The sequence below is a fragment of the Oncorhynchus mykiss genome, chromosome 12 (genome assembly GCF_057628025.1).
Source record: "Oncorhynchus mykiss isolate SJ-2025 chromosome 12, ASM5762802v1, whole genome shotgun sequence".
Lineage (NCBI taxonomy): Eukaryota > Metazoa > Chordata > Actinopteri > Salmoniformes > Salmonidae > Oncorhynchus > Oncorhynchus mykiss.
Window position 1 is genome coordinate 3,378,523 of NC_143033.1, and position 12,707 is coordinate 3,391,229.

General features: G+C 43.4%; 1 protein-coding gene across 1 annotated transcript in view; it reads right to left on the reverse strand.

Moving 5' to 3' along the window:
* The window catches only part of LOC110536862 (phospholipid phosphatase-related protein type 1), a 190,145-nt gene that overhangs the window by 148,322 nt on the left and 29,116 nt on the right, over positions 1–12,707 (reverse strand). The window contains exon 2 of the mRNA XM_090191435.1: positions 7,377–7,461. Coding sequence (XP_090047561.1) covers positions 7,377–7,436 — 60 coding nt within the window. The 5' untranslated portion in view covers positions 7,437–7,461. The remainder of the gene's footprint in view (positions 1–7,376; positions 7,462–12,707) is intronic.

Consider the following 12,707-nt stretch of genomic DNA (forward strand, 5'->3'; position numbering starts at 1 on the left):
GGCTGACTATAGAATACTACAGTCTAGGATGGCTGACTACATAATACTACAGTCTAGGATGGCTGACTATATTATACTACAGTCTAGGATGGCTGACTACATAATACTACAGTCTAGGATGGCTGACTATATAATACTACAGTCTAGGATGGCTGACTATATAATACTACAGTCTGGGATGGCTGACTACATAATACTACAGTCTAGGATGGCTGACTATATAATACTACAGTCTAGGATGGCTGACTACAGTCTAGGATGGCTGACTACATAATACTACAGTCTAGGATGGCTGACTATAGAATACTACAGTCTAGGATGGCTGACTACATAATACTACAGTCTAGGATGGCTGACTATATAATACTACAGTCTGGGATGGCTGACTATATAATACTACAGTCTAGGATGGATGACTATATAATACTACAGTCTAGGATGGCTGACTATATAATACTACAGTCTAGGATGGCTGACTACATAATACTACAGTCTAGGATGGCTGACTACATAATACTACAGTCTAGGATGGCTGACTACATAATACTACAGTCTAGGATGGCTGACTATATAATACTACAGTCTAGGATGGCTGACTACATAATACTACAGTCTAGGATGGCTGACTATATAATACTACAGTCTGGGATGGCTGACTACATAATACTACAGTCTGGGATGGCTGACTACATAATACTACAGTATAGGATGGCTGACTACATAATACTACAGTCTAGGATGGCTGACTACATAATACTACAGTCTAGGATGGCTGACTACATAATACTACAGTCTAGGATGGCTGACTATATAATACTACAGTCTAGGATGGCTGACTACATAATACTACAGTCTAGGATGGCTGACTATATAATACTACAGTCTAGGATGGCTGACTACATAATACTACAGTCTGGGATGGCTGACTATATAATACTACAGTCTAGGATGGCTGACTATATAATACTACAGTCTAGGATGGCTGACTATATAATACTACAGTCTGGGATGGCTGACTACATAATACTACAGTCTAGGATGGCTGACTATAGAATACTACAGTCTAGGATGGCTGACTACATAATACTACAGTCTAGGATGGCTGACTATATAATACTACAGTCTAGGATGGCTGACTACATAATACTACAGTCTAGGATGGCTGACTATATAATACTACAGTCTAGGATGGCTGACTATATAATACTACAGTCTGGGATGGCTGACTACATAATACTACAGTCTAGGATGGCTGACTATATAATACTACAGTCTAGGATGGCTGACTACAGTCTAGGATGGCTGACTACATAATACTACAGTCTAGGATGGCTGACTATAGAATACTACAGTCTAGGATGGCTGACTACATAATACTACAGTCTAGGATGGCTGACTATATAATACTACAGTCTGGGATGGCTGACTATATAATACTACAGTCTAGGATGGATGACTATATAATACTACAGTCTAGGATGGCTGACTATATAATACTACAGTCTAGGATGGCTGACTACATAATACTACAGTCTAGGATGGCTGACTACATAATACTACAGTCTAGGATGGCTGACTACATAATACTACAGTCTAGGATGGCTGACTATATAATACTACAGTCTAGGATGGCTGACTACATAATACTACAGTCTAGGATGGCTGACTATATAATACTACAGTCTGGGATGGCTGACTACATAATACTACAGTCTGGGATGGCTGACTACATAATACTACAGTCTGGGATGGCTGACTATATAATACTACAGTCTAGGATGGCTGACTACATAATACTACAGTCTAGGATGGCTGACTATATAATACTACAGTCTGGGATGGCTGACTACATAATACTACAGTCTGGGATGGCTGACTACATAATACTACAGTCTAGGATGGCTGACTATGGAATACTACAGCCTAGGATGGCTGACTATATAATACTACAGTCTAGGGGGGATGACTATATAATACTACAGTCTATAGGATGGCTGACTACATAATACTACAGTCTGGGATGGCTGACTACATAATACTACAGTCTAGGATGGCTGACTACATAATACTACAGTCTGGGATGGCTGACTACATAATACTACAGTCTAGGATGGCTGACTATATAATACTACAGTCTAGGATGGCTGACTATATAATACTACAGTCTAGGATGGCTGACTACATAATACTACAGTCTAGGATGGCTGACTATATAATACTACAGTCTGGGATGGCTGACTATATAATACTACAGTCTAGGATGGCTGAATACATAATACTACAGTCTAGGATGGCTGACTACATAATACTACAGTCTAGGATGGCTGACTACATAATACTACAGTCTAGGATGGCTGACTACATAATACTACAGTCTAGGATGGCTGACTATATAATACTACAGTCTAGGATGGCTGACTATATAATACTACAGTCTAGGATGGCTGACTATATAATACTACAGTCTGGGATGGCTGACTATATAATACTACAGTCTAGGATGGATGACTATATAATACTACAGTCTAGGATGGATGACTATATAATACTACAGTCTAGGATGGCTGACTATATAATACTACAGTCTAGGATGGCTGACTATATAATACTACAGTCTGGGATGGCTGACTATATAATACTACAGTCTAGGATGGCTGACTACATAATACTACAGTCTAGGATGGCTGACTATAGAATACTACAGTCTAGGATGGCTGACTACAGAATACTACAGTCTAGGATGGCTGACTATATAATACTACAGTCTAGGATGGCTGACTATAGAATACTACAGTCTAGGATGGCTGACTACATAATACTACAGTCTAGGATGGCTGACTATATAATACTACAGTCTAGGATGGCTGACTATATAATACTACAGTCTAGGATGGCTGACTACATAATACTACAGTCTAGGATGGCTGACTATATAATACTACAGTCTAGAATGGCTGACTACATAATACTACAGTCTAGGATGGCTGACTACATAATACTACAGTCTAGGATGGCTGACTATATAATACTACAGTCTAGGATGGCTGACTATATAATACTACAGTCTGGGATGGCTGACTACATAATACTACAGTCTGGGATGGATGACTATATAATACTACAGTCTAGGATGGCTGACTACATAATACTACAGTCTAGGATGGCTGACTATATAATACTACAGTCTGGGATGGCTGACTACATAATACTACAGTCTAGGATGGCTGACTACATAATACTACAGTCTGGGATGGCTGACTACATAATACTACAGTCTAGGATGGCTGACTACATAATACTACAGTCTAGGATGGCTGACCATATAATACTACAGTCTAGGATGGCTGACTACATAATACTACAGTCTAGGATGGCTGACTACATAATACTACAGTCTAGGATGGCTGACTATATAATACTACAGTCTAGGATGGCTGACTACATAATACTACAGTCTAGGATGGCTGACTACATAATACTACAGTCTAGGATGGCTGACTACAGTCTAGGATGGCTGACTACATAATACTACAGTCTGGGATGGCTGACTACATAATACTACAGTCTAGGATGGCTGACTATATAATACTACAGTCTAGGATGGCTGACTACATAATACTACAGTCTAGGATGGCTGACTATATAATACTACAGTCTAGGATGGATGACTATATAATACTACAGTCTAAGATGGATGACTATAGTGTGTAGAGTGTAATCTAGGAGTAGCTCAGTGTGTTGTGTAGAGTGTAATCTAGGAGTAGCTCAGTGTGTTGTGTAGAGTGTAATCCAGGAATAGCTCAGTGTGTTGTGTAGAGTTTATTCCAGGAGTAGCTCAGTGTGTTGTGTAGAGTTTATTTCAGGAGTAGCTCAGTGTGTTGTGTAGAGTTTATTCCAGGAGTAGCTGAGTGTGTTGTGTAGAGTTTATTCCAGGAGTAGCTCAGTGTGTTGTGTAGAGTTTATTCCAGGAGTAGCTCAGTGTGTTGTGTAGAGTTTATTCCAGGAGTAGCTCAGTGTGTTGTGTAGAGTGTAATCCAGGAATAGCTCAGTGTGTTGTGTAGAGTTTATTCCAGGAGTAGCTCAGTGTGTTGTGTATAGTGTAATCCAGGAGTAGCTCAGTGTGTTGTGTAGAGTTTATTCCAGGAGTAGCTCAGTGTGTTGTGTAGAGTTTATTCCAGGAGTAGCTCAGTGTGTTGTGTAGAGTTTATTCCAGGAGTAGCTCAGTGTGTTGCTCAGCGTTTTGCAAGTGGTGCGTGCATATGTATGTATTCACCTCTTTGCTATGAAGCCCATAAATAAGATATGTTGCAACCAATTACCTTCAGAAGTCACATAATTAGTTAAATTAGTTAAATTAGTTAAATAAAGTCCTTTTGTGTGCTATCTACGTGTCACATGATCTGTCACATGATCTCAGTATACCTGTTCTGAAAGGCCCCGGAGTCTGAAACACCACTAAGCAAGCGGCACCATGACGACCAAGGAGCTCTCCAAGCAGGTCAGGGACAAAGTTGTGGAGAGATACAGATCAGGGTTGGATAATAAAAAAAAAATCAGAAAATTTGAACATCAAAAGCACCATTAAATACATTATAAAAAAATGGAAAGAATATGGCACCACAACAAACCTGCCAAGAGAGGGCCGCCCACCAAAACTCACGGACCAGGCAAGGAGGCAACAGAGAGGCAACAAAGAGACCAAAGATAACCCTGAAGGAGCTGCAAAGCTCCACATCTGAGATTTTAGTATCTGTCCATAGGACCACTTTAAGCCGTACACTCCACAGAGCTGGGCTTTACGGAAGAGTGGCCAGAGAAAAATTAAATACACGTTTGGTGTTCGCCAAAAGGCATGTGGGAGACTCCTCAAACATATGGAAGAAGGTACTCTGATCAGATGAGACTGACATTTCGCTTTTTGGCCATCAAGGACCTCAATCCAATTGTGAATCTGTGGTATGACATAAAGATCGCTGTACACCAGCGGAACCCATCCCAACATGAAGGAGCTGGAGCAGTTTAGCCTTGAAGAATGGTCAAAAATCCCAGTGACTAGATGTGCCAAGTTTATAGAGACATACCCCAGGAGACTTGCAGCTGTAATTGCTGCAAAATGTGTCTCTATAAAGTATTGTCTTTTGGGGGGGGGTGAATAGTTATGGATGCTCAAGTTTTCAGTTTTTTTGTCTTATTTCTTGTTTGGTTCACAATCAAAAATATTTTGCATCTTCAAAGTGGTAGACATGTTGTGTAAATCAAATGATACAAACCCCCCCAAAAAATCTATTTTAATTCCAGGTTGTAAGGCAACAAAATATGATAAATGCCAAGGGGGGTGAATACTTTCGCAAGGCAATGTACATTGTAGAGTAATATTGAAGACATCAAAACTATGAAATAACACACATGGAATCATGTAGTAACCAAAAAAGTGTTAAACAAATCCAAATATATTTTTATATTCTTCAAAGTAGCCATCCTTTGCCTTGATGACAGATTTATACACTCTTGGCATTCTTTCAACCAGCTTCACAAGTCCTCAACTGGCAGCTTCATTAAATACTACCTGTAAAACACCAGTCTCTCAATGTCAACAGTGAAGAGGCGGCTCCGGGATGCTGGCCTTCTAGGCAGAGTTCCTCTGTCCAGTCTCAATGTCAACAGTGAAGAGGCGGCTCCGGGATGCTGGCCTTCTAGGCAGAGTTCCTCTGTCCAGTCTCAATGTCAACAGTGAAGAGGCGACTCCGGGATGCTGGCCTTCTAGCCAGAGTTCCTCTGTCCAGTCTCAATGTCAACAGCGAAGAGGCGACTCCGGGATGCTGGCCTTCTAGGCAGCTCAACATCTTATTCACATAGAGTTAATCAGGCTTTTGATTGTGGCCTGTGAAATGTTGTCCCACTATATATATATATTATACACAAAGATGAATAGAGAGACATTAAGCTGTGATTTCAATGAAATTGTCACCCTCCTCCTGTCCCCCGACACAGAGCCTCATCATGCCTCTATATAATAACTTTCTACTCGCAGAATCTATAGCTTGGTAAACACAGGAAAGATGACAGAGAGGAAACAGAAGATTTAGAGAGACCGAGAGAGAGGAGAGAGAGACGGTGGGGGGAGAGGAGACAGAGGGGGAGGTAGGAGAGAAAATGGAGAGGGGGAGGGAGGAGAGGAGAGAGAGGGGGAGGGAGGAGAGGAAATGGAGAGGGGGAGGGAGGAGAGGAGAGAGAGGAGTGAGAGGGGGTGGGGGGAGAGAGAGGAGAGGAGTGAGAGGAGAGAGAGGAGAGAGAGGAATGAGAGGGGGTGGGGGGAGAGAGAGGAGAGAGAGGAGAGAGAGAGAGGAGATAGAGGGGGTGGGGGGAGAGAGATGGAGAAGGGAAGGGAGGAGAGGAGACAGAGGGGGAGGGAGGGAGGGAGGGAGGAGAGGAGATGGAGAAGGGAAGGGAGGAGAGGAGACAGAGGGGAGGGAGGGAGGGAGGGAGGGAGGGAGGGAGGGAGGGAGGGAGGGAGGGAGGGAGGGAGGGAGGGAGGGAGGGAGGGAGGGAGGGAGGGAGGGAGGAGAGGAGATGGAGAAGGGAAGGGAGGAGAGGAGACAGAGGGGGAGGGAGGAGATGAGAGAGAGCAGATGGAGAGGAGGTAGGAGAGGAGATAGGGCAGAAGGGAGAAGAGGAGATAGCGAGAGGGGGAGGGAGGAGAGAGAGTGTGAATTGAGAAAGAGAGAAGAGAAAATAATTGACAGAATGGTGAAGGCGATACGCAAAGCATGTCCTTCTTCTCCAAGCCAAAGGCTTTGATGTACAGCGTCTCAAGATGGTTCACTGTGATTAAAAGGCTTTGGCAGAACTGTTAATTAAATATGGAGCTGGGGCTGAAAACATTGTCTCAAACAGACACAAAGAGAGAGAAGGAGGGTGAGAGAGTGTGTGAGAGAGAGTGAGAGAGAGAGAGAACAGGGTGAGAGAGAGAGAGAGAGAGAGAGAGAGAGAGAGAGAGGAGGGGTGAGAGAGAGGGTGAGAGAGAGGGGGGGCTAGTGAAGGGGGTGAGAAAGAGAGGGTGCAAGAAAGAGAGGGGGATGAGAGAGGGTGACAGAGAGAGAGGGAGACGGTGAGAGAATGTTCCTAAATCGACTTAACTCTACATGTGCTAGAAAAATTATAATACGAAACACACACACACATACACACACACACACACACACACACACACACACACACACACACACACACACACACACACACACACAAACACAAACACACACACACACACACACACACAGTACAGCACTCACTGAGACACACAGACAGGCTTACCTCTATGATCACTGAACAACCTGTTATTAGGTAACACCAGACAGACGGACAGACAGTCTTACCTCTACGAAGATGAAACATGGGATGATGGAGTAACTGCGCTGTGTGTTGTCAGAAGCCATGGTGTCTCAGTCGGAGATCCTCAATCTACAAGAGGGAAAGGAGACGACTGTTAATATCCACAAATATTGGACACCATTCTGATTCCGATTCCTCGAGTTGGGAATTCATCTCAAGACATAAACTGATTGGACAAGACAAAGAGGTACAAAACACAATCAGGCAGGATAGAGGGGCTTCATGTTAACAACACACAGGATAGAGGGGCTTCATGTGAACAAAACACAGGATAGAGGAGCTTCATGTGAACAACACACAGGATAGAGGGGCTTCATGTGAACAACACACAGGATAGAGGGGCTTCATGTGAACAACACACAGGATAGAGAGGCTTCATGTGAACATCCTTCCTGTTTGGCCCTGTCCGGGGGTGTCCTCGGAGTGGGCCACAGTGTCTCCTGACCCCTCCTGTCTCAGCCTCCAGTATTTATGCTGCAGTAGTTTATGTGTCGGGGGGCTAGGGTCAGTTTGTTATATCTGGAGTACTTCTCCTGTCCTATTCGGTGTCCTGTGTGAATCTAAGTGTGCGTTCTCTAATTCTCTCCTTCTCTCTTTCTCTCTCTCGGAGGACCTGAGCCCTAGGACCATGCCCCAGGAATACCTGACATGATGACTCCTTGCTGTCCCCAGTCCACCTGACTGTGCTGCTGCTCCAGTTTCAACTATTCTGCCTTATTATTATTCGACCATGCTGGTCATTTATGAACATTTGAACATCTTGACCATGTTTTGTTATAATCTCCACCCGGCACAGCCAGAAGAGGACTGGCCACCCCACATAGCCTGGTTCCTCTCTAGGTTTCTTCCTAGGTTTTGGCCTTTCTAGGGAGTTTTTCCTAGCCACCGTGCTTCTTCACCTGCATTGCTTGCTGTTTGGGGTTTTAGGCTGGGTTTCTGTACAGCACTTTGAGATATCAGCTGATGTACGAAGGGCTATATAAAATAAATTTGATTGATTGATTGAATATGACACTTCTCTCCTGCTGTATACATAGATGATTAACCAAATAGACTAGTCGAGTCTTGAAATCGATTCACGACTCCAGGAACTTAGGAATCAGGGAATCAGAATGGACACTGACATATACTCTCCTTCTCTCACTGAGAAAACAGAGCTGATGACGGGTGGAGGAACACAGGACAGGAAGAGAGCTGATGACGGGTGGAGGAACACAGGACAGGAAGAGAGCTGATGACGGGTGGAGGAACACAGGACAGGAAGAGAGCTGATGACAGGTGAAGGAACACAGGACAGGAAGAGAGCTGATGATGGGTGGAGGAACACAGGACAGGAAGAGGAGAGAGAAGAGAACAGATATCTGACGTGACTGAATGATGTTATAACTGATGTGGCAGATAATGAGATCTGACAAGAGAGAGGCTGTGATTGATTCCACACACACTCACACACACACTCACACTCACATACACGGAGGAGAGGAAATGCCTCATACCCAACGGCTGGGTCTAATCCTGAATGCTGATTGGTTATAACCCCATTCCAGCCAGTGTCTATTCCACAAGTTGCCAACGGCTAAATCTACGAGGTTAAAATGCCCAGTCAGACAATTTATAAACTTGTAAAACTGTCAAAAGCATCTAGACATTATCTCCCCTTTCTTTTAAACTAGCATTTGGTTTCCAACTGCGGACATTTGAATAAATCTTGCTGTCTGTCCCTCTGACATTTCCTACATTGTTTCAATATTGAAATTGGATCTCCAGCTGTCCCATAGTAATGATCGTGTCGGGAGTCGGGACGAGACATACAGGCAGCTTTTCTCAACCAGTTGAAATCATGAATCAGTATAATTTTTATGGATCTATATACAAATACATGTCAATAGAAACCAGGTCAAAGGAAACCAAGTGCAGCTAGTTTACAGTCTTTCAGCTCCCGTGTGAAGTGACTGTGTTGGCTGTGTTGTTGGCTGTGTTGTTAGCTGTGTTGTTAACTGTGTTAGCTGTGCTGTTGGCTGTGTTGTTGGCAGTGTTGTTAGCTGTGTTGTTGGCTGTGTTTTTGGCTGTGTTTTTAGCTGTGTTGTTAACTGTGTTGTTTAGCTGTGTTGTTGGCTGTGTTGTTGGCTGTGTTGTTGGCTGTGTTGTTAGTTGTGTTGTTGGCTGTGTTGTTAACTGTGTTGTTGGCTGTGTTGTTGGCTGTGTTTTTAGCTGTGTTGTTGGCTGTGTTGTTAACTGTGTTGTTGGCTGTGTTGTTGGTTGTGTTTTTAGCTGTTTTGTTGGCTGTGTTGTTGGCTGTGTTGTTGGCTGTGTTGTTGGCTGTGTTGTTAACTGTGTTGTTAACTGTGTTGTTGGCTGTGTTGTTGGCTGTGTTGTTGGCTGTGTTGTTGGCTGTGTTGTTAACTGTGTTGTTAACTGTGTTGTTAACTGTGTTGTTGGCTGTGTTGTTGGCTGTGTTGTTAACTGTGTTGTTAACTGTGTTGTTGGCTGTGTTGTTGGCTGTGTTGTTTAGCTGTGTTGTTGGCTGTGTTGTTAACTGTGTTGTTGGCTGTTTTGTTGGCTGTGTTGTTGGCTGTGTTGTTGGCTGTGTTGTTGGCTGTGTTGTTAACTGTGTTGTTAACTGTGTTGTTGGCTGTGTTGTTGGCTGTGTCGTTGGATAGCTCCTCTGAACAGATGAGTGAGCACATTTTCTATGCCAAATGAAATCGCGCCTCATTAGCTGATCGTTAAAGATGTGTCCAAATAAATGTCTTTAGAAAACACCTTAAACAAATGGAAACGCAGCTAATTTGCTGTTTTCCTGGCTGCACTGTTAGTTGCCAGTGCGGCAATGTAACATTTAGAACGAACGACTGGGTCATGTCCAAAGATACAGAACAACTGGGTCGTGTCTCTGGCAACCGAACCAACAGAACAAACAGCCAGCTGGCTTGGGTAACAACCTTAGATTTGTGCCGGGACTATATCTCGTGGAAGGATTGAAATAGTAAAGTTTATGAAAATATGTCAATCATTATTTGAATATGTTGGTAACCCGTTGTGTAAAAGTGATAATTGAAGCTCGTCTGGAGGTTAGTTAACACAGTGTCCAAAGAAGGGCCAGATGTATACAGAATGGTGTCGTCTGCGTAGAGGTGGATTAGAGAATCACCAGCAGAAGAGCGACATCATTGATGTATACAGAGAAGAGAGTCGGCCCGAGAATTGAACCCTGTGGCACCCCCATAGAGACTGCCAGAGGTCCGGCAACAGGCCCTTCGATTTGACACACTGAGCTCTATCAGAGAAGTAGTTGGGGAACCAGGCGAGGCAATCATTTGAGAAACCAAGGCTGTTGAGTCTGCCGATGAGGATGTGGTGATTGACAGAGTCGAAAGCCTTGGCCAGGTCGATGAATACAGCTGCACAGTATTGTCTCTTATCGATGGCGGTTATGATATCGTTTAGGACCTTGAGCGTGGCTGAAGTGCACCCATGACCAGCTCGGAAACCAGATTGCATAGCGGAGAAGGTATGGTGGGATTAAAAATGGTAAGTAATCTGTTTGTTAACTTGGCTTTCGAGGACCTTAGAGATGCAGGGTAGGATAGATATAGGTCTGTACCGGTTTGGGTCTAGAGTGTCCCCCCCTTTGGAGAGGGGGATGACCGTGGCAACTTTCCAGTCTTTGGGGATCTCAGACGATACGAAAGAGAGGATGAACAGACTCGTAATAAGGGTTGCAACAATTTCGGCAGATAATTTAAGAAAGAGAGGGTCCAGATTGTCTAGCCCGGCTGATTTATAGGGGTCCAGATTTTGCAGCTCTTTCAGAACATCAGCTATCTGGATTTGGGTGAAGGAGAAATGGTGGGGGCTTGGGCGGGTTGCTGTGGAGGGTGCCGGGTAGTTGACATGGGGTAGGGGTAGTGAGGTGGAAAGCATGGCCAGCCGTAGAGAAATGCTTATTGAAATTCTCAATTATAGTGGATTTGTCGGTTGCAACAGTGTTACCTAGCCTCAGAGCAGTGGGTAGCTGGGAGGAGGTGCTCTTGTTCTACATGGACTTTACAGTGTCCCAGAACTTTTTTGAGTTTGTACTGCAGGATGCAAATTTCTGTTTAAAAAAGCTAGCCTTAGCTTTCCTAACTGCCTGTGTATATTGGTTCCTAACCTCCCTGAAAAGTTGCATATCACGGGGGCTATTCGATGCTAATGCAGAACGTCACAGGATGTTTTTGTGCTGGTCAAGGGCAGACAGGTCTGGAGTGAACCATATATCCTCCAAACACCATATTTTCTCTGGCATTATCACTTAATTGTCACACTAAAACAAACACACTGTGATTATTGCAGTAAACTACAGCCACAGGTCTGAGTCTCTTAATGTCTACAGATTAAACTACAGCCACAGGTCTGAGTCTCTTAATGTCTACAGATTAAACTACAGCCACAGGTCTGAGTCTCTTAACATCTACAGATTAAACTACAGCCACAGGTCTGAGTCTCTTAATGTCTACAGAGTAAACTACAGCCACAGGTCTGAGTCTCTTAATGTCTACAGATTAATCTACATCCACAGGTCTGAGTCTCTTAATGTCTACAGATTAATCTACATCCACAGGTCTGAGTCTCTTAACATCTACAGATTAAACTACAGCCACAGGTCTGAGTCTCTTAATGTCTACAGAGTAAACTACATCCACAGGTCTGAGTCTCTTAATGTCTACAGATTAAACTACATCCACAGGTCTGAGTCTCTTAATGTCTACAGAGTAAACTACATCCACAGGTCTGAGTCTCTTAACGTCTACAGATTAAACTACAGCCACAGGTCTGAGTCTCTTAATGTCTACAGATTAAACTACATCCACAGGTCTGAGTCTCTTAACATCTACAGATTAAACTACATCCACAGGTCTGAGTCTCTTAACGTCTACAGATTAAACTACAGCCACAGGTCTGAGTCTCTTAATGTCTACAGATTAAACTACAGCCACAGGTCTGAGTCTCTTAATGTCTACAGATTAAACTACAGCCACAGGTCTGAGTCTCTTAACATCTACAGATTAAACTACATCCACAGGTCTGAGTCTCTTAACATCTACAGATTAAACTACATCCACAGGTCTGAGTGTCTTAATGTCTACAGAGTAAACTACAGCCACAGGTCTGAGTCTCTTAATGTCTACAGAGTAAACTACAGCCACAGGTCTTAGTCTCTTAATGTCTACAGATTAAACTACATCCACAGGTCTGAGTCTCTTAACATCTACAGATTAAACTACATCCACAGGTCTGAGTCTCTTAATGTCTACAGAGTAAACTACAGTCAC